The sequence below is a fragment of the Vulpes lagopus genome, chromosome 8 (genome assembly GCF_018345385.1).
Source record: "Vulpes lagopus strain Blue_001 chromosome 8, ASM1834538v1, whole genome shotgun sequence".
Taxonomy (NCBI): domain Eukaryota; kingdom Metazoa; phylum Chordata; class Mammalia; order Carnivora; family Canidae; genus Vulpes; species Vulpes lagopus.
In genome coordinates, this window is record NC_054831.1 from 117,757,740 (window position 1) to 117,780,887 (window position 23,148).

Here is a 23,148-nt window from a genome sequence, read left to right on the forward strand (position 1 = left end):
GGTGAGAAAAAAAAATAAACAAGAGGGGAGGCTAGTGTGAGTACAGATGCAGGAGATGGTAGATTTGATGGGGGAAGGTGAGCCAGTTTTTGCCCATTGCTTCTGTTTTCTCTAGGAGGCACAGCCAGAAGCTGAGAATGAGAGAGGGATGCTAGAGGTGAAGATGGAAAGTAATTGTTTCAGGGACACCCTGGTGGCTCACGGTGGAGTGCCTGCTTTTGGCTCAGGGGGTGGGATCCTGGAGTCCCGGGATCGAGTCCCATGTTGAGCTCCCTGAATGGAGCCTGTTTCTCTCTCTGCCTATGTCTCTGCCTCTCTCTGTGTGTCTCTCATGAATAAATAAAATTAAAAAAAAAAAAAAAAGAAAGTAATTGTTTCAGAGAGCGAGAAAGTGAATTTGGCAGCAAGCATAGGATGATTGGTGCAGAGTACCCCTTTGAGACTGTGGACATAATGTAAGGTGCTACCCCTTAGCATGGTGTGTGCTGCCATAGGCAGAAAGTTGAATTTGATTTAGGTTGTGGTTTCACCAGGTGATTATGGCAGAGAGCAAAAAAGCAGAGGTGAGTGCCTTTCAAATCTGTTTGTGAAGTCTTCAGATTTCTTTTGTGCCACAGAGCTAGCAAGTGCTAGTCACCTATTGCCTGATACATTTTACGCTGCATGGAATTATTATAGATTCTCTTCTAGAAGGAAGGAACCGAGAGAACATCTAGTCCTGTAGTTCTTTCTAAACCTGGGCTTAGGAAGGGGATTGTGATGTATCAGACATGTGGAGAGAGAGCCCCATGAGGTGAAGTGAGTAGGCAGCTGAGGAGGAGAGAGGAGTCTGTGCTCCTAGGGCCCAGGTCACACTAAGTGGGAGGTCTCAAGAAGGAGGCCTAACCCAGACAGTAGTAAAACCTTGGCCTCCTCTGCTCACCCCATTTGGTAAATGGAAAAGGATGCTGGAGGGGTCAGCCAGCCTCTATAGCCAGGTGGAAACAAAGCCAGGCTCAGAGCTCCAGCTCCTACCACGCACCAGTGCACGGGTTGCATCGTTATCAGATGAGTGTGGCACGCTGTACAAGTAACTACTTGTTTCATGTGGGTTTTTAGTTTTTCAGAATAATAGCAAAATTTGGCCTGCCAATTGTTGCTAGAGTTAATGATTCTGATTTTGATGTTCACCTTTTCTTGTTTTTTCTCTCACCCTATCTTTAGGGAACTGAAGTCAAGGCAATAACCTACTCAGCAATGCAGGTCTATGATGAAGAGAAGCCAGAAGTTTTTGTGATCATTGACATTTAACATACCAAAAAACAAAACCAAAAATCCCCTCTGAGACCCCTTTCTGATGAAGAACTGTTTTTTCTCTTCCTTTTTAGAAGATCCCATGGTAGAAACTTTACAGTGTTTGTTGATATATGGAGATTTGCAGAACAAAACTTTTAAAGTGTGACTGTCAGAAATGGAACATCAAGTTGTGGCCTTGGTCAATGCTACCCAAATATTCAGACTTTAAAGAATTCTTCAGGTGGCAATTATGGCTTCTCATCTCTTAGTCTGTAGCAGCAGGTGCTCAGACCCTTCCAGTGGAATGCTTGGTCCCAAAAGGGACCAGTAATCTAAGTAGCAGTCCAAGAGACTCTGAATCTGCTACACTCTTAGGGAATCTAGTTTGAGAAAAATAATAATAATTTGAGAAATCCTACTACCAAGACTTGGCTTTTTTCCCAAATTGGTTAACACATTTATTTTCTTTCTTTCTTTTTTTTTTCTTTTTTTAAATGTGGAGCCTGAATTCACAACCCTAAGCTGAGATGGAATCAGATGCTTAGCCAAGTAAGTCACTCAGGTGCCCCAACACATATATTTTCAATATATGCACTAAGAGAGGTTGTGTTTTAGATTCCTGTCGGATAGAGCCATCCTGTATTCCACTTGATTTTTTTTTCTTCTTTTTAAGATTTTATTTATTTATTTGAGAGAAAGAGCGCACAAGCATGGGGAGCTACAGAGGCTGAGGGAGAAGCAGGTTCCCAGCTGAGCAGGGAACCTGACACTGGGGCTCGGTCCCAGGGCCCCAGGATCATGACCTGAGCCGATGGCAGACACTCAACCATCTGAGCCACCCAGGCACCCCACCACTTGATTTTCTGAGAAGAAATAATTGTAGTTGAACAATTGGAAGACTTCTCTAGAAAGAGTTCTGAGTTTTTCTCATTTTTAAAGCACTAATATATGGACACTATACTGTTTTCCCATAAGCAACCTTAAATACCCTTGCAGATGGGCCCTTCCAACATGTAACTTTATATCAAAGCCAGTATATTTATATAGTTAGGGAAATAATTGTTCTACATTTCTTTGTTTTTTAAAAATTACCTAAATTCTTTTTTTTTTTTTTTTTAAGATTTTATTCATTCATGATAGAGAGAGGCAGAGACACAGGCAGAGGGAGAAGCAGGCTCCACACTGGGAGCCTGACACAGGACTAGATCCTGGGACTCTAGGATCGTGCCCTGGGCCAAAGGCAGGCACCAAACCGCTGGGCCACCCAGGGATCCCTAAGTTCTTTGTTGTTGGAAAACCATGTTAAAGTGATCTGAATTTTTCAAAATAGGTAACTTTAAAAAAATGAAACTTCTTTTGTTTGATTTGCAACATTATTCTTTTCTCTATTGGCTGTTTGCTGCATTCTTTGTTGCCACTACAAGAATTTGCAAAGTTGCTATTTATTCACACATACATAGAAAAGATTGCCACTGGGTGGTGCCAGATATCATTATAGCCTGCTAAACTTGACCTAAAAGGAAGGATGGTCTGTGAGCTTTACTAAGTGTTCTGAGCCCTGTGATACTTTTCTCTGGGTATTTAACAGAAAGTAGAGGTAATGGAGACTAGACCAAGAGCCATGGTTTAAATAGTAACTCTTAAAATGAATACATACCTTTTTTTAGGATGAATTTCCAGGCAGACATAGGGCTATCTTCATGAACCCCTTTGAACATCATGGGCTATTTGGGGCATTGATTGTGAAGCTGAGCAGTGGGATATTGTGAGTCCAGTAGAAGAGCTGAAACCAGATAGGAAGAACTCTTGGGATGTATTAAGCCAAGTAGGACACAAACTTGACTACGAAAAAAAGTAGCCACACCTCTTACCACCAGGGCTGTATAATGGGGTTCAGTAAAAGCAAGTCAAATGTAATTATGCAATACAAATTATATTCCTTTTCGTTTATAATAAATTTGTAATTTTTAAAAATTTTATGTGAATTTTAAAATGCAGTTTGTATTTTTAAATATTGCCAAAATGAAGATAACTGAATAGAAGGAAAATGAGTGTTGCCCTCTGTGAAGGCATTTTTTTTTTTAAAGATTTTATTTATTTATTTATTCATGAGAGACACAGAGAGGCAGAGACATAGGCAGAGGGAGAAGCAGGCTCCATGCAGGAAGCCTGATGTGGGACTCAATCCTGGAACTCCAGAATCATGCCCTGAGCCAGAGGCAGAGACCTGAGCCAGAGGCAGAGATGCTCAACTGCTGAGCCACCCAGGCATCCCTCTATGAAGGCATTCTTGACTTAACCAGCAGCAGGTGCTTTGTTTATTTTTGCTTATTTACTGAGATGGTTGCACCAGGCTCTCACCAGACTCTTCGGCTAGTATCAGTTATGTGGCTTGGCCTCGGGAACACATTTTTCCCCTTTGCAAAGCAATTCCCCCACCCTGTAACATACCCACTCATCCTCACTTTTGTCTCTTATTCTTCTGTCTGGGCTATCTTTTCCTTTTCCAAAAACATGAACAGCACATTCACTGCCCAGGGAGTCAGAGAGTAATGAATTAACGCATGTGTGGGTGTTTGGCTGAGGATTTATGCCATGGCTAAGGGGGCAGCTACCTCTCAGCTTGCGTCCTTATTGCTAATGTGAATATAGGCCTACTGTTGGCAGTTTTTGTGACACTCCAAATTGAAATATTCATATGAAAGCTCCCAAATTTGTTGGGGGAAAAAATCCACCATGGGTCATCACGGAGTACAAACTCTGGGTGGGCTGAATCTCATCCACAGGTTGCTGGTCAGAAAGCTCTGCTTTATTTTTTTATTTTTTATTTTTTTTAATTTTTAAAATTTATTTATGATAGTCACAGAGAGAGAAAGAGTGAGAGGCAGAGACATAGGTAGAGGGAGAAGCAGGCTCCATGCACTGGGAGCCTGATGTGGGATTCAATCCCGGGTCTCCAGGATCGCGCCCTGGGCCAAAGGCAGGCGCCAAACCACTGCGCCACCCAGGGATCCCGAAAGCTCTGCTTTAAAGCACAGCTTAAGGGCAGCCCCGGTGGCGCAGTGGTTTAGCGCCTCCTGCAGCCCGGGGTGTGATCCTGGAGACCCAGGATTGAGTCCCACATTGGGCTCCTTGCATGGAACCTGCTTCTCCCTCTGCCTGTGTCTCTGCGCCTCTCTCTCTCTGTGTCTCTCATGAATAAATAAATAAAATATTTTTAAAAAAATAAAGCACGGCTTAAGTCACACTTTCTTGAAGCCTCCCTAACCATTCCAGCCCTCAGTGATCTTTATGCCTCCCTTGTTACCTCTAAAGATTTGAAGGCTTTATTTTATAATTGTTCAGTGTTTGCCAGCCTTGTCCCTCTGAATAGGAGCGTTCCCAGATGGCATATAATAATAGATGGTCAGTCACTACCTAACAGCCCCTGGGCTAAGCATGTTGGAGCTACATCAAATTCAGGCAGAAGCTAGGGGCAGCTCCTTAAGTAGATCTACAAGGGCAGATCAGAAGTCACAAGCCTCAATTTCTAGCCCTCCATCTGCTCTCTGACGTTGGACCTACTTCCTTGTCTATGTATTAGAAATGCGAGGGATTCCTTTTTTAAAAAATATTTTATTTATTTGACAGCACAAGCAAGGGGAGGGGCAGAGGGAGAATCAGGCTCTTTGTAGGGCAGGGAGCCTGATGTGGGACTTGATCCCAGGACCCTGGGCTCATGACCTGAGCCCAAGGCAGACGCATAACTAATTGAGCCACCCAGGTGCCCACCAGTAATTCTTTAATTCATTTCTGGTTCTAAGTTTCTATGATCCTGTAATACTGTATTTTAAACAACTGAGCTGAGAAGTTTCTGTTACTGAAATAGTTTTTCGTTGTTGAGACTGAAATGTCCAAATCACACCATCAGCATCTTCTCATTCACGCCAGTCAGATGGCCTTTGTCATGAGTACAGTGGTGTGTCTCATGGCAGTGGCTTTCCAGGAAAGTCATTGTGGCATCGTGACCTTTTCTCTCTGATGCTTCTTCCTCCAAGGGGGAGAGGTGGTTATGTGTCCCTATGGCCCACTCTTGCTAATTTTGTTTCCACCTTGCTATTACCACTTGCACTTTGGAAGAGAATGCTCAAAAAGGGTGGGAAAAGAACAATTTAATACCCTCTTCAAAGTGGGGCATGTGCACCAAGTGAACTATAGTTCTGACCCCTCCCTGCTTCTGAAGCCTGAGCTTCAGCAGGCTGGAGGGTTCCCAGATGGAGATTTATTTCTTCACCTAAGAAACCAGAAAACAGTTCATTAAATGGTTGGGAGATGTTATGCCCATTTTAGAGATGGTGTGACTGAGGTCCAGAGAGAAGGTCTAAAGGGACAGTGCCCCAAGTACCAGAGCCCAGAACTTTTCGGAGGATCTCCTCCAAAACCTTTTCCAGAGCAAACACCACTATAGTGACTATAGTACTTTATCAGTGTTGTTTCCCATCTAATGTACTATGAATCGTTTTTATTTTCTTACCTATGAAATGAATAATGTCAAATTCTGGAAGTACAAGAAAGTACTCTTAGAAGGACAACATATTTTGTCATAAACACATATCCAGGATTCATCTGTACAAAATACTTTCCCATGTGCTTTCAGTATGTTGCCCATTTGTCCTTCCAGTATTTCTGTATGTGGTACACTTATCCTGCATTTTACAAATAAGGAAATTAGTAACATCTTAAGCTACTTGGCTCTTAAGGGACAGATTTGGGACTTTGTTCATTGTCTTTATACAGTATCCTTTAATACATAACAAGTCACATTTATGTTCTTTTGATCCAGGTAATAATTCTGTGAAGTTAGTATAGCAGCTATTACTCATGTTTTATATATAAGGAGACAATGTTTGGGTGATATTTGTAAGATACAACCCAAGAAAAGATGACTGACAAAGATTGTGCCATTTTCTCTGGCACTTACTCTAAAAGTTCAAAAGCTAATACTCTTTAGCAACCTATATTCAAAGGGAGGAGGAGCAGAGAGGTAGGCAGAAGGACAAGCAGACTGCACTCAGTGCAGATCCTGACCTAAGGCTTGATCTCATGATTCTCAGATCATTACCTGAGACGAAATCAAGAGTTGGATGCTTATGGGACACCTGGGTGGCTCAGCAGTTGAGCTGATGCTTAAATGACTGAACCACCCAAGCACCCCAGAAACAATTGAACTGTAGAAAACATTTGTTTGTGTAGGACAAGCCAGTAAAGAATAGTGGATATTATTTCCTCTCCCTGGCAGATAAATACACAACTGTGTGTGTGGTGTGTGTTTGCTTTTAGGTAGGCTCCATGCTGGGTGTGGAACCCAATATGGGGCTTGAATTCACAACCTGGAGATCAGGACCTGACCTAAGAACAAGAGTCCTATGCTTAACCAACTGAGCCACCCAGGTGCCCCAATGTGTGTGCTTTTAAAACTGCTTCTCAGTATAAACGTTAAGGACATTATAGAGTTAGATTCCCTGTCATTCATGAACTGTATGACTTTGGGAAATATCCTCAAGCTTTCTGAGGCTTAGTCTTCTCAACTCTAAAATGAGGAGGATGACTACTGTCACAACCAGGATACTGTGCAATGGTCCAGCATTGCTAGAGTAGTTAAGAACTTTATTTTGTAAATGAAGAAAAAGGATTGTCATTTTGGAATGATACTTGGAGCTATGTAATTTAAACAACTGTGCTAATGTTATTTTGAGGATATGGGGTATGTAGTTTAATAGCACAAACTGGAGCCAGATCACTGGGGGTTGAGTCCTGGTTCTGCCATTTACTAATGTCCACTTTGAACACCTTGCTTTACCACTCTGTGCCTTAATTTTAAGTGATAATGATAGTACGTGTAGGGTTGTTGAGAGGATTAAACAAATATACACATAAAGCTCTTAGGATAACACCTGACCAAAGTAAATGCTCTATAAGTGAGGGCTAGTATTACTTTGACAAGCATAAATGCCAACAGCTCCCTACTCTTTCTCCTTATAAATCAAAACAAACAAACAAACAAACAAACAAACAAACAAACAAACAAAAACACGTCCACAGAGTTTGTTTAGGGGCCACAGCCAGCCTAGAGACAATCCTGGTAAACAGTGCTATTCTGCTAAGGTCTGTATTTATGAAGAAGGGCAAAAAAGCCACTTCTTTTTGTTGCTTCCTCTTCAGTTTTCTCTTTAGACCTCTTTTCCTTTCATGCTTCTCTGCTCCAGGTTTTTCCTGTTTAATGTTTTCTTTCTTCCACATACGAATTGAGCAAACATCTTCAAAAACTGTCCACATATCTTTATGCCACACCAGCTGCCCTTTTTCTAAGGAGCTCCCTCCTATGTGTCCCTTCCTGATCCCCTTGTAGCTCACAGTATTACATATTCAAGGGTGTAATGGGAAGAGAGATGAACAAGTTATAGGGCAATTTTGTTTCTGCCTTTACCTTTGTTCCCCCTGGCGCCTTCAGAGCCTTCTTGGGACCAGTGCAGCCCACTGTGACCCACTAGCTAATTTCACTTAATTAACCAGTTCCTACCTTTGATTTTTTTTTTACCCTGATTGTTTTTATAACATTAGTGAGATATAATTCACATACTATACAATTCGCCTACTGAAAATGTACCATTCAATGGTTTTTAGTATATATCCACAGTTGTGCAATTGTCATCACAATCAATTTTAGAACATTTTTGCCCCAAAAGAAACTCACTACTATTTTAAGCACTCCCCACCTCTGCTGCCTCCCAGCCCTAGGCAACCACAAATCTACTTTATGTTCTTTAGATCTGTCTATTCTGTCACCCAGATTCTTACTTGCCAACCCTGTCCTTTTCCTTTTTTAAAGATTTTATTTATTTGAGAGAGAGTACAAGTGGTGGTGTGGGGGGAGTGGCAGGGAGAGGGAGAAGCAGGCTCCCACTGAACATAGAGCCGGATCACGACCTGAGCTGAAGACAGATGCCCAGCTGAGCCACCCAGGTACCCTGGTCCTGTCTTTTTTCAAAATAACTGGAAATTCACATTTCAGAAGCTATTTGGACTCATCCCACCTGCTTGATCCCACCTTTACTGGGTTCTCTTAATTCCAAAGATACTGGGATCCCTGGGTGGCTTGGTGGTTTGGCGCCTGCCTTTGGCCCAGGGCGCAATCCTGGAGTCCCGGGTTTGAGTCCCGCGTCGGGCTCCCAGCATGGAGCCTGCTTGTCCCTCTGCCTGAGTCTCTGCCTCTCTCTCTATGTCTATCATAAATAAATAAATCTTTAAAAAAAAATTCCAAAGATACTTAGACCATGTTCTAAAAATTCGGATACATTGCTGCATAAAGCTCCAAAGTCAATATATGAAGTCACAACTCCCCTTTAAATTGTTCCTTAAGCAAGGGAACTGGCTTTTGGTTCTATTATATATACCTTATTTCAACCTTCTATCTTTAGTGGTCTGTTTCAGTGACACTTAATCCAGGTCTTCCTGGATTCCAAAGCTCTTGGCGCCATGCTCCTTAGGAAGAGATCCTTAATGTCATATTCTCATATGCAAATTCCATATTCCTTATTTCTATCTATAGCGCCCTTAGCCTCCCACTCCCCAGACTGCAGCTGTCTTGGATTCCTCTTAGACTCCCATTCCCTGCACTCATTCCTTAGTTATATTGATCAACCCCCTTTTCCCTTCCTTGTGTCTCTTAATTGTCTCTTGTGTCCTTTCCATTTGAGGCATAGCTCAAAATCATCTTTATCTTTTCTTTTTCTTTTTAAATCAGCAGATGTGGGGCACCTGGGTAACTCAGTCGGTTAGGCCTCTGCCTTCAGCTTGGGTCATGATCCGGGTGTCCTGGCATGGAGCCCCACATCGGGCTCTCTGCTTGACAGGGAGTCTGCTTTTCCCTCTCCCTCTGCTGCTCCCCCTGCTTATGTTCTCTTTCTGTGTCAAATAAATAAAATCTTAAAAAAAAAATCAGCAGATGTTATTTGTATGTTGGGATAAATGACGATTTTTGTTTTCTGTATTTGTTTCTGTGTAAAAACAAACATGATACTATTTGAATTCCATCTAGGGATCTTTGTGCTTGGAGGAGGCTGCAAATGGTAGATATTAAAATAGTTGTTGAGGGAAGCCTCAGCGACTGAGTGTCTGCCTCTGGCCCAGGGCCTGATCCTGGGGTCTCAGGATCGAGTCCCACGTTCGGCTCCCTGCATAGAGCCTGCTTCTCCCTCTGCCTGTGTCTCTGCCTGTGTGTGTGTGTCTTTCGTGAATAAATAAAATCTTTTTATATATATATATTTTATTTATTTATTCATGAGAGACACAGAAAGAGAGGCAGAGACACAGGCAGAAGGAGATGTGGGACTCGATCCCAGGTCTCCAGGATCACACCCTGGGCTGCAGGCGGTGCTAAACCGCTGCGCCACCAGGGCTGCACGAATAAATAAAATCTTAAAAAAAAAACCAAACTGGTTTTAAAACCAAAAAGACAGCTGTTAAATGAACAAATGGATAAACTTCCAGCACTTGGTTCTTTCTACCTCACGTTGTTACTGGCCCTGAGTACATCTCCCTACCTGCAATGTCAAGTTCCTCCACTCATTTCATTCCTCTGCTCTGCACGTCACAAGGTTCCCCAAGTCATTTAAAATGCCTAACCTTCCAATGTGTACCTAAAGGTAGGAGCCAGGGGCTCTGCTTCCAGTTTTCTTCTGGAAACTTCCCAATTCGGGTCTTGGCCAAGTCTTTTCACTCTAAGGATGTTTTTTTATCTGCCATAATAGCACCTACCTCACGGTTGGTACGTTAAAAATATTTGTCGCTCAAGTGTTTCTCTTAGGGAGTCATGACCCCCTAAAAAGAAAGGGAGTGAGGGAGGAGGAGCAAAGAACAAGAGGAAGGGCAGGCACGCTCGCGGAACTGCAGCAGGAGAGGTCAGCAAGGTCCTGGCCGAGTCCGACAGCGGGCGTTCTGGAGTGGCAGGAGTTCTGGCCAATAGTGGGCCCCGGCCCCGCCCCAGGTGCCCTTGCCCGGCTCCTATTGGCTCGGCTGCGGACGTCCGGAGCATCCAAGGCTCTCATTGGCCCCTAGGGCCCCCCTCTCCGAGCCGCCTGGCTGGCTGAGCGCTGCGGCTGAGTCCCGGCGTCCTCTGTACGTGAGTGTCGGGGACGCGGAGGCAGAGAAACGCTTTGTCGCAGACGCCGCAGGATGGTAACCCGGAGTCAGGATATACTAGACTAGCCGTTCTGGCCTGGCCACGATTTTCGACAGCCGGGGGTGTCCCATCGCATGGGCTCACATCGCTGCCCTGCCGTCTGTCAGGGAGACTTGGGGTCATTCAACTTCCCAAGCCTGTTTGCTCCTTCTGAGACAGGGAAACTGAAGCACTCCATAAAGTCTGCTTTTTGTTCCTTTTCTAATTCTGTTCTTGCTGGGACGTGCACCCCCCATTTTACACATGCTTCATCATGCAGATAGTGTGTCCTCCTTGTAAGGGTTAGGAATTGGTTTCATTAGAACAGGTAACATCTAAGAAGGAGCAGAAAATGACCTGCGGAAGTTACCAGCTGCGCATTCCCGACCCCTGGCGCTGGACTGCTCCAGGCCAAGACCCCCGGCTCTAAGGGATACCACCTGCGCCCTCGCCGCCGTTGCAACGGTTCCCGGACGCCTGGGAGGACCGTGCACCAGAGCACAGTCCTCAATAAAAACCCCAGACCCCAAGCAAAGACGAGGGCTCTCTTCTCCGGAGTTTCCCAGACACTCTGTACCGGCACCCTCTCTCTACCTCCAATAAAGTCGGCTGTCACCTCCTGCTGGCTTGAGTTTGATTTCTAGATTGCACGCAGGCAGGGACCCTCTTGGCTGGTTCCTCTCCGGGCCTGTAGGCATTACTTACACGCGAAAATGGGGCCCGCGCAAATGCCTACCTCAGGGGACTGGGATCCAGTAGACACTCGGCAAATGTGGGCTTTTTTTTTTTTATAAGATTTTTTATTTATTCATGATAGACCGAGAGAGGCAGAGAGACACAGGCAGAGGGAGAAGCGGGCTCCACGCAGGGATCCCGAGGCGAGACTCGATCCCGGGTCTCCAGGATCACGCCCTGGGCCAAAGGCAGGCGCTAAACCGCTGAGCCACCCAGGGATCCCCCAAATGTGGGCTCTTTAATTGGGCACCCACGTGGCAGGGCAGACTTTTGTGTTCCTCCCCAAAATCTAGCCTCGGGGTGTTTGTAGGTCGGGGCCTCTCCCAGGGTCTAGCTGTGGGACTCTGATAACTTTCCAGAAAAAGTAGTTGTAGGGGAAAACAGGACTGTAAAGGAAAAGGGAGGTTCCTACTACTCACTGCTGTAGTCTTCCCTGAAAAGAAGATAGAAAGCCAGGCGGGTCACCCACCTGAGCTCAAATAAATGTTCCTGATGGTTAGGGGGGATATGGAGAAACTAGTGCCAGTACTTCTAGGCGCCGCTTCCACTGTTGTGTTCCTCATGGATTTTTTTTTTCCTCTAGAGGTAAAAAAGTTAAGCCAACTCAAAATACCTAACAAAAGCACAGTATCTCCATTTTCTTTCAGCATTTAATCTTTTTGAACTATGCACAAGAAGTGCCACTTCGCTGTTGGATGATTTGGAGGAGACTGAGCCATGGAGTCTGTGTATACAGTACTGTGAAGGGATATACCTATCGTGTTTGAATTGCAAGCACAACCTTAAAGATAGGAATGAGGATTGTACTCTACTCAAAAGCCACTTTATTAAAAAGCAAAAAAGAAAATTTAAAGATTGTATTTATTCATGACAGACAGAGAGAGAGGGAGAGGCAGGCTCCATGCAGGGAGCTGGATGTGGGACTCAATCCTGACACTCTAGGATCACCCCCTGGGCCAAAGTCTCTAGCTCCGGTCATGATCCTGGGGGCCTGGGATCCCCTGTTCAGTAGGGAGCCTGCTTCTCCCTCTCCCTTTGCCTTCCACTCCTCCTGCTTCTACTCGCTCTCAAATAAATAAAATCTTTTTAAAAAATGATTTAATTCAATTCACTGATGGAATTCTAATGTGTAGCAATTAAGTTCCATCGTATTTAGAGAGTGTTCTGGTTCCTTCTTCAGAAACAAAGAAAACATTAAAGCTTGTAAAATTTCAGGATATAGTATTTCAGGCACATATTCCTAATGCAGGTTTTTATTAATTTGCAATTTTGTGTGAATTCCCAGAATGCAATACCCGTAATCAAATAAAATCCAAATGCATCCCAAAGTAAAACTGGACTAGTTTAAAACTACCAATAATTTAGTGTCATTATTTATCCTAATAAGAACTTTAAATAAGGGAACATATACAGTATCTTGACATTTCACAAAAGCTAATATGTTCCTAAGGTTGAGAACCAGTAAACTGGATGGTCAAATGGTCTGAATGTCCCTCACGGCATCTATATGAGGAGGACAGAGGGAAACCTTGAGTAGGAGACCTATTTTGCACAAAAACACCGGGAAGATTTTAAAAAATACTTCGTCCAGGCCCCATCTGCCAAAGATTGTGATTTGCCTAGGCATCCGCATTTTTTAAAGCTCTGCAAGTGATTCCAATGTGCAGCCAAGGCTGGAACTATGGTCTAGGCAGAAATGTTCCATTTCTTCTGAATAAAAAGAAGTTACTCTTTAATGAAGAAATTAAGCAGTTGTAAATAATACCAACAAGGAATTAAAAGATTTTTCCCAATGGGAAAATCAAGACACTATATAAGGAATTCATGTATTTAGAAATCTGGAAGAGCAAAGCAAAGTATAATACATTCTTAGATGTATTTTATAAGCTGTATTCCATTTGTAATGGAGCAATGCTTGTAAATGATCTAATCAAGACCAAAGGAAGAGGTGACCGGCATCACCGTGGTCACGGATTTCCAATTTAAAGGTGGTAAGTTTCCAATGGCTTTTGAAACGGGAGTGAAAAAAAAACAAAAAGAGATGGAGAAAAGTGTTTATCATGCTACTTTAGTATTTAAAAGCCTTGAAAAGTTAAGAGGCCCTTGGCTTCTCTGGTGTGTGGTTATTGCTTATTAACATATTTGACCTATTATCGGCATGAATACAAATTCTGCAGGGAAAAGACTAACATGTTAGAAGATGAAGTTTATAGATCCTCTGTGGTTTCATTTTTCTGATCTATTCATGGCTCCATTAGCATGAATAGTTAAGAAACTCCTAAATCAAAATAAAATATTAATTATACTCCACTATATATATAGCTGCTGGCTATTACGTGTTGTTTAAGTGCTGTTTCTGTGATAACCTCAATTTTACCATTAAAACTCTTATAATTAAAGTCACATCCTTTACATAATATTTATTCTGTATAGGATTTACTCACATACAATGACGTCAACTTTAAGACAATTGACTATTATTTGTATAAAGGCATCTTATAAAATAGGGTAATACACAATGCACCTCAGTGAATTAAGCTGATATGCTAGGATTCAGAAAATATGATCATTCTAATTCCTATTTTTGCCATTTTTTCATTGGGTTGCCTTAGGGAGGTTGCTTTACCATTCTGTGCCTCAATTTCTTTACCTTTCATGTGAGATAACTGTCCTATTTCATAGATATGTAAAGAATAACATAAAAATTATTAAATACTTTGCAAATATAAAATGCTATATAAGTGATAAATAGTAATACTGATCCACTTTAATATAACATAACATAGAACTTTCCATTTATAATCTAAAGTTTGGTCCTCCAACACCTATTTTCACCCTTGCCAGTTAAATACATCTTACACTATATTGCTTTTAGTGATTTTTCCATAGTATGACATTTCCACAGTATTACTTAATTTAGGAGATTATACATATATATCTCCAATAGTGGAAATTTCAATATATCTTAGCCTCACTTTGCACAGTAACTCTAATGAATTCAATTCTGAGCTCCTAACTAATTGACACACCAAACTTTCTTCATCCATTAAGCAGTTGAAACATTTGTTTTTCAAAAGTTTTAAGACATGGTAACTATAGAAGGAACATTGTACAGACCAAGGATGTGATCTGTTGCTCTGTGTGACCCTCTGATTACCAGCCTGTAAGCACAGTGAGTAATAGAGGTAATGAAGTGAGACCCCCAATGCTCAACGGGAATTCAAAAAGCTCCCCAGTTCCAAGGTTTTGAGTGCTGCACTCCTGAGCTCTGCAGGAGTGTCTGGTGAAAGGCTCATAGGGGGTAATAACAAGAGTACCTCTGATTTTAGAGTTTCTCCCTTAAATGGTGAGCTTCTCTACAATTCATTTGAAGAAAGAGTTTCTTGGGTCAAAAAGAAAAAAATCTCTTAAACCACTGATCTACTCCATTTTGCTTCCTCCAGCCACTAGGCATGACTGCAATGTTGCTTTATTTTGTAAAACTTCTTCCCATCACCACACACTCTTGAGGACCACAGAGTTAGAAGGGTTTTCAGAAGCTGAAAAACAGCATTTACTATTAAAAGCAAACTTTGTTCTGACCAACTCCCACTATCTTGCTAATATAAAAAAAAAAAAAAATCCTTGGCATAAATAAAGCTTATCGTAACAGATTATATACTTATCCCCCTATTTAACATTTCCCCATATTTAAAAGCCAATGAATTTTTTGTTTTTTCGGAAACCATTAGTGGACAGTCTCACTCTAGGAAATAATTGGTCTCTAATGTCTTAGATACATATGATAACTGGGGTTATTATTTACAACTTACAAACATGTCACAAAGGTTCTTTTATGATATGAAAATGGTAGAACAGATATGCCGTCTAGTTTGATGAACTTGATAGCTGTTTTGTGGGGAATAGCTTGATGTTTGTTATAAACAATGAGGAAGCATTATTTCAGGTAACTGTACAGGTGCTGGTGGCACTGTGTTCAGTGGACTTTGCTGACATTCATGCTGATGTTTGCATGCAGAAGCATAAGAGAACATTTAGATACAGACTAAAGTGCGTTAGAGCATACACATGCAAGCACTACTTCATTCTCATGAATAAAGCTCCAATCACTCATTTTTCCTATTGGCTCCATGGACTAAAATTCATATAATAATTTTAAAAGATGTTACCATCTGGCGAGACTAAAGAACAACACGTGTTCCCTCCCTTATTTGGATATGACTTAATTGTTAAGACTCTTGATTCAGGAAGTCATGCTGGGAGAACAATGAACTTGGTTCATACCATCCAGTCTTGAAGCAACTGGAAATTTACCATCAGGGGAATCTTGAAAAAGTCTCAGCATTAAGTACCATGAAACAAAAGCAAACGGTTATTCATCTATCTGTAAAAAATGTTTTAGAAATTAACCATTTTAGTCCTCCAATCAGTATCAAGGACAATCATTAATTAAAGAATAAGAGAAAAAAATAAAATGAAAAGTATCATCTTGAGGGATGTCATGATATTTAGAAATACGGTATAAAACATGGAGCCTCTATCAAAATTAAATTATATCAAGCCTAACTGTAATAATCTGTAGCAACCCTCAGTAAGGACAGTTCTTCCAGGATTCAGATTTTATCTTCTGAACTAAAATAATGCTTCTCTGATTTAACTATACTTTTAGAATACTTAATAATTCAAACAGAGGAGGAGTTTATTTAATTTTAAAGATTTTTTAAAAGTAATCTCTACACCCAACTTGGGCTCAAACTTACAACCCCCAAGATCAAGAGTCGCAGCCAGGCGCCCCTTACAGGGAGGAAGTTTCCTCACCTTTGTATCCTAGGAGAAGTTTGTTTTGAAAAATTATATAAACAAGATTAAAAAATGTTTAAAGCATGTAAGAGAGTAACTTGTTCAAAGAGTGTTATAATAACATTTACACATAAATAATCTGACATTAAAAACATGTCAGTAGACTCTGTAGGGACATCACTGCGCACTCTTGGATAACTCTAGTCCAAGTTATTATGTGTTCTTGAAGATTATGAAGTTCCTCCTTCTTACTTTCTAATTCTAATAGGCTTTTTTCTAATTACTGCAGATTGGTGAGGTTTGACTTCAATTCTTTGCCACTTCAGAAGACAATATGGAGAGAGGGCTGTTTAAAGTCAAAACCTGTCCATCTTTTGTCCTCATTTGTAAATTAGAGACAATAATATTTACCTTGATGATTAGGTGAGAAAATGTGTGAGAGTACTTTAGAAATAATATAGAAGAACAATAAATGTTAGAAATTACTCTCAAGAACTGATAACCTCCAATTTTCTTGTTTATCATTTTTTGGGCTTTTTTGTTGTTTGTTTTTCCTTTAGAGAGAATTAATTATATTGACAGATCTTCACAAACTGCCTTGACTTTTAGGCAGTACTTGTTTCCTGCTTTAGAAGATGATGTCCGTATGTAATCTGCCATCTGCCACTACATTAGGTTTTTGTGTGTGTGTGTTTTAAAACAATACTGACTAGAAAAGAGTCATCTTTAACTTAATGACAAAAAAATCAAACTATGAATGGTTTCAAATATTTTTAGATTTGTCACCTACCATAATCCTAAAACAATATCTATGATATTGGGATACTGAAAGGTGGTTTTAGAACTGAAATTAATAGAAAGACTTATTAGTTCAGTCAGGTAGGGTGCCAGACCCTTAAATGTGCTCTTACCTGGTTCCCTGTGAAAATTCAGTATTGGTAGTTTGTGTTTTTGGAACACCTTGAAATTATTTTACATAAAGTTTGGTTGTGGTAAATTTATTTAAAATATTTTCTTTGAGAAACATTTGCTAAGTAGATCGTTCAATATTAAAAGAAAAAAGGTAACTCTGTAATAAAAGGAAGAGGATTAATCGTTCATCCATCATGCCAACTTAAGCTAGGTCTTTCTTTCCAGTGCAGCAACATATTTTAGGGCAACAAAGTTCAGAATGGATAAAATGACCTGTTTAGAAAGCATGCAAGTTATATTAGGTCATTACCATTAAATCAGTCTGATAAATTTGTGAACCAGACTCTGACCACGGAAAGAGAAAGATACAGGAAGTCAGTGTAAGTTGCAGACATGCCAGCTCTGTTGGTTCATATGTCAGCTACCTAATGTTGGGCTTTATTTCCTTCTCATCTTCTTCTTCACTATCATCAACTTGTTGTATGACCAGATCTGCAGACCCATCCTCTACAATCTCCACGTATGATCTATTCTCGTCTTCACTCAAGTGCCACCTGGAATCCTTATCTCCATCTGATGGAGACATAAGATGCTGTTCAGCTTCCAAATCGATGGGGAGGCTGTCTATGCCCACTTCAGCAAGGCACTCATTACAGAGTCTGTAGCGCCTGGTTCCTTCCTGGACCACTTGCCCTGTTAGATCGGTCACATGGCGTTTGCATTTTCTGCAGATTAATTTGCATGCCTGGTGAATCTGTGTAGAGATTGAGACAGTGATAAAAATGGATTTTTCAAAAGCAGCACAGTTGGATATCTAGGTACCAGTTTATAAACTTAAGATGTCCAAAGCCAAGCACTAATATTAAGTTAACATCTAATTATTAGAAAAAGATCACAGGTTTTGTTGATAAATCTATATCACAAATAAGTAACACCTTTCTCTAAATGATGGCTGTAACATTTTTATGATTAATAAAACATATTAATGTCACACATCCCTTAATCCAACAGTATTTTGATATCTGAGGTAACAAGGGACACCTTCTCAGAATAATAATAATTGCAAATACTAAGTTTATCACATATACTATTTTAAGGACTTTATATACCTTAATTTTGAGAAGGGAGAAACCTCATTTCATATGTTAGTTTATTGTTATCAGCTAGAGAAAGAAAAATATTTTGTCCCAAAATTAAATTTATCAAAACATATTTTTGGATAGAAGGCTTACTTGTCACTTCTATTAATGAACTATCTTGTGGAAAGAGGACTAGACTAGCAACAGGAAGGCTTGGGTTCTAGCCCTGCTTTTGTCATCTACTAGCCATGTACCTTGAAGCAAGTAGTTGAAAACAATATAAACTGCTTCCAGGGTGATAGTCAAAATATTTAACAATTAGTAAGGTATGGACACCACCGAAACAGAATAGAAGCCTGACAATCAAAATGGACATTGGTCATGACAACAAGTGTGGTGGTTCTGCTATGTATCAGCCTATTATTATCCCTGCCTACTTCCTTATTACTAATGAGAATACAAAAAAAAAAAAAAAGAGGGAGAGAGAGAGAATACAACTCGGGTTGTGAGGACCAAATGAGTTAATGTGTGTGAAGTGCTTTGGAAAAAAAATATAACTTATGAATAATTACATAATTATAGTTACTAATAAACAACTTTAATTGCTGTCAGAGCAGACTATGGGTTGTACTCTAAAAGCCATTACAATTAATTTTATAATGTCAAATTAATATTTATGGCATATTCATTTAGATAAAATCAGAACAGTATGGAAGTAGCCACAAAAAACCAAAACAAAACAAAAAAAACCCAAGTAGCCACAAAAACAAAAACAAAAACAAACTAATGCATGCAGTCTCGTAAAACATCTAGGAAAATGTATGAGACTACAATTCAGTATAGTAATTTTCTGCTTAACTGTTGACATGTTAATCAGTAAACAACTTGAATGTACTCTCATTGTTCCCCAGATAGTAATGTTATGGGTTATAATATGTGATAGTTTTTGTTAGAAAGTTCTGGCACAGATTTGTGTTTATCCCCATCCCATCAATTCCAATACAATTATGCAATCAAAGAAATTAAGCAACACACTATGTTAAAATTGAAAATGTCATCACAAACTCATTATTTAGAAAATATATACCTTCTACCTCTAACCATTGAATAACCTAAGAGGAATGACACCTTAGCAATAGTGAGCACCCCAGGTATCCAAAATTTGGTTTCTAATTTCACTCCCCATTAAAAGGAAAGAAGTTGCCCTTTGAGAAACAGCTGATTCCAGTTTTGTGATAGGGAAAATACAAGGTGAGCCTACAGAAATTTGGGGGCCAGAGAATAAGGCTATGTTGAATATTTAATGAAGTTATGACAAAGGGAGACAAGAACCAACTTCAAATTATCCTCACTGAACAAAACTGAAAATCTGAGTTCCTTTTTATTTTTTAAGATTATTTATTTATTTATTCATAGAGACACAGAGAGAGAGAGAGAGAGGCAGAGACACAGGCAGAGGGAGAAGCAGGCTCCATGCAGAGAGCCTGATGTGGGACTCGATCCAGGGTCTCCAGGATCATGCCCTAGGCTGCAGGCGGTGCTAAACCGCTGAGCCACTGAGGCTGCCCCAAATCTGAGTTCCTAAAAGAGTAATAATTGTTATAGATCAAACACAATGAACCAGTGAAAATTCATGAGTCTGTATGCTACTTAAAAAATACAAAGCCAGAAAAAATTCATATTACCATTTAAAACTGCTATTAAGTCAACTATTTTGATAATCGATAAAGGGAAAGAATTAAATATTTATCCTGTTTCTCCTGTAGTAAATGTATTTCAAAGTAACTGAATAGTCCCAAGTGATAGAAGATAGTTTTGTTTTGTTTTTTTTTTAAGATTTTATTTATCTATTCATGAAACACACACACACAGAGAGAGAGAGAGAGAGGCAGAAACACAGGCAGAAGAAGAACCAGCTCCATGAGGGAGCCCCACGCGGGACTCAATCCTGGGCTCCAGGATCATGCTCTGAGCCAAAGGCAAGCACTAAATCGCTAAGCCACCTGGGCTGTCCAGAAGATAGTTTTACTTTATAGAATTCTAACTAATAATATAGAAGAAATGATAAAATTAGTAAATCATTCTACAACCCAAGTAAAATCAGTAATTTGGACAGAGTTTATCAACTGATAATTAATACCATAAAATGAACAGTTGATGGGGAAATGTATAGTCACATACATAATACCAAAATAGTTCCACAGATTCCTTTCTGATCATAAGGTGGCACCTAAAACTGGATAATGGTGGGATCACAGTATCATTACCCTAGTTTAGTGACCAATCTTAATATGAATAATGGGTCTACTAGATATTACATGTCTCCTAATGTGACACATTACGAGACAAACGATTTCACCCTTGATGTGTTCTAGCTGAAAGTATTTACCTTGAATCCATTAAGCCTTTATTTTATTTTTTTTAAAATATTTTATTTATTCATTCATGATAGACACACACAGAGAGAGAGAGGCAGAGACACAGGCAGAGGGAGAAGCAGGCCCCATGCAGGGAGCCTGATGTGGACCTTGATCCAGGGTCCCCAGGATCACGACCTGGGCCAAAGGTGGCGCTAAACCGCTGAGCCACCCAGGCTGCCTCCATTAAGCCTTTAGATAAAATATCTGGTTTCTAGAAAATGCAGGGGCAGGGAGGTATAGAGGAACAAGCTAAATGACACCAAAGAAAGCAAGCAGAGAAATCGAGAAGTAGGGTATTTTGTAAAACAATTGTCTTGATATCTTCAGTAAGTCAGTGTTATGGAAATAAAAAGAGGGCTGGGAGACTATGCTCTCTTAAAAACATATTTAAGGGACTTAACAGTGAGGTGTAATAAAGGATACTGCATTGAATATTGGTTTGGACAAACCAGTTATAAAAGATATTGGGGGATTACAGGGAAACTTGAAATTGAACTGGATGTTAGATAAAATGTTATTGAGATGGAAAGGTAGATAGAGACTGTTCACTAAAGAGAGGAGGCACAAACAATATGATTTAATTTGGTTTTATTTATTTATTTATTTATTTATTTATTTATTTATTCATGAGAGACATAGAGAGAGAGGTAGAGACACAGGCAGAGAGAGAAGCAGGCTCCACGCAAAGAGCCCAACATGGGATTCCATCCCGGGTCTCCAGGATCCCACCCTGGGCTGAAGGCAGCGCTAAACCTCTGAGCCACCCGGGCTGCCCTCTAATTTTTTTTTTTTTTTAAGATTTTATTTATTGGGATCCCTGGGTGGCACAGCGGTTTGGCGCCTGCCTTTGGCCCAGGGCGCGATCCTGGAGACCCGGGATCAAATCCCACGTCGGGCTCCCAGTGCATGGAGCCTGCTTCTCCCTCTGCCTGTGTCTCTGCCTCTCTCTCTCTCTCTCTCTCTCTCTCTCTCTCTCTCTCTCTGTGTGACTATCATAAATAAATAAAAATTAAAAAAAAAGATTTTATTTATTTATTCATGAGTCACACAGAGAGAGAGAGGCAGAGCCACAGGCAGAGGGAGAAGCAGGCTCCATGTAGGGAGCTCGACGTGGGACTCGATCCCCGGTCTCCAAGATCATGCCCTGGGCCGAAGGTGGCGCTAAACTGCTGAGCCACTCCGGCTGCCCTCTAATTTGGTTTTAAAAAAAAATCCATATATATGCATGTGACAGAATTTTAAGAATGGTAGTCTTTGGGTGGTGAAAATAAAGTATTTTTATTTTCTTATTTTTAGTTTTTATAATGCATATTCATTGCTTCCATAATAATAAAAGTTTTTTTTTTTTTCAATTAAAAAAAAACTAGCTTCATTAGGTTAATGAAGGCAGAGATTTTGTCTGTTTTGCTCACTGCTGGATACCTAGCACTGAGAAAAGGAGCTGGCACATAGATGCTCAGTATATATTTGCTAAATAGCTAACTATAAAGCAATGCATGAAGAAATCACCTTCACTGGAGAAGGTGAATCATGTACACCTTCACTGAAGAAGGTGATTTCTGTCCTTCTTCAGTGACCCACTGTCCTTTAAAGTTAAAAGTGCTGATATAAATGGAATAGATGTGTAAGTAATAGAACACAGATTTCAGAAAACATTCTTGTCTCAAGATGAACAGTAGAGTAATTCCAAAAGTCCTTACCTTAGTAGCCCATCAGAGCACTGAACAGCAAATTCCCTGAGATTTTTCTGACTGCTGACAGTCCAATTCCTGGAATAGGCTCTATGGGCCACCTTGCTCCCTTTCTTGAGAAGACTATAGATAGGACTAGAAATAGGGTAATGTGGACAGAGGATGGAAAGTGGAAACTGGACAGAGATCCTACCAGATAAGCAATCAAGAATCACTAGTAGAAAAAAAAAATCACTAGTAGATGCTGAGTATCTGAAGTGGTGACTCTAACCTAGAGATTCAGTTGCCTTTTTTTTTTTTTTTAAAGATTTTATTTATTTACTCATGAGAAACACAAAGAGAGAGAGAGAGAGAGAGAGAGAGAGAGAGAGGCAGAGACACAGGCAGAGGGAGAAGCAGGCTCCATGCAGGGAGCCCGACGTGGGACTCGATCCTGGGTCTCAAGGATCAGGCCCTGGGCTAAAGGTGGCGCTAAACCTCTGAGCCACCAGGGCTGCCCGAGATTCAGGTATCTTTATCTTACATTGTCTTTGGCTCTTGAAAAGACCAGTATATAAAAATATGTTCAATTTTAAATTAATTACAATGGATATTTTTAAAAATTTTTAAATAAAATGGATATTCAAAAGAGTATCACCTAATTCAAGGCTTCAAAGGTGAATAAAAAGTATATATATATGTATTAAAGTATAAATTATGTACAAAGTAAAACCAGTAAGTTGGAAGAAATTCTAATATGGTAGAGTTGTATGAAAAGATTTCTCTCAGTAAATTAGATGATCTGAAAGCATATAAATGCACACATTTCTTAAGAAGTAAAATGATGAGAAATCATGTACATACTGTTCGAAAATGGCTACTGAGGTGGTCTAGCCTGCTAAATCTTTTCCCACAGGCTTGACATGGATAGGGCCTTTCTCCTGTATGGCAGCGAAGGTGGCGCTTGAGGTCTGCCTTTCGCTTCACCACGTGTGTGCAGTATGGGCACTTGAACCGCATCCTGGGCAGATCATCTGTCAGGAGATAGGTCGATTAAA

General features: G+C 40.4%; 2 protein-coding genes across 6 annotated transcripts in view; one reads left to right on the forward strand and one right to left on the reverse strand.

Annotated features, from left to right (window-relative positions):
- ZBTB8OS (zinc finger and BTB domain containing 8 opposite strand) overlaps positions 1–11,083 on the forward strand; it is a 31,147-nt gene extending 20,064 nt beyond the window's left edge. The window contains exon 7 of one of the 3 annotated variants that reach the window (XM_041765485.1): positions 6,595–9,137. In XM_041765485.1, coding sequence (XP_041621419.1) covers positions 6,595–6,696 — 102 coding nt within the window. In that variant the 3' untranslated portion in view covers positions 6,697–9,137. Of the gene's footprint in view, positions 1–1,203; positions 1,694–6,594; positions 9,138–10,797 lie in introns of those variants that run through there. The other 2 variants (XM_041765488.1, XM_041765487.1) reach the window with 2 other exon arrangements.
- A 2,175-nt stretch (positions 11,084–13,258) lies between these two features.
- The window catches only part of ZBTB8A (zinc finger and BTB domain containing 8A), a 70,238-nt gene continuing 60,348 nt past the window's right edge, over positions 13,259–23,148 (reverse strand). For all 3 annotated transcript variants that reach the window (XM_041768026.1, XM_041768025.1, XM_041768024.1), the window contains 2 exons: positions 22,955–23,124; positions 13,259–17,675 (listed from right to left, as the gene is read on the reverse strand). In XM_041768026.1, coding sequence (XP_041623960.1) covers positions 17,343–17,675; positions 22,955–23,124 — 503 coding nt within the window. In that variant the 3' untranslated portion in view covers positions 13,259–17,342. The remainder of the gene's footprint in view (positions 17,676–22,954; positions 23,125–23,148) is intronic.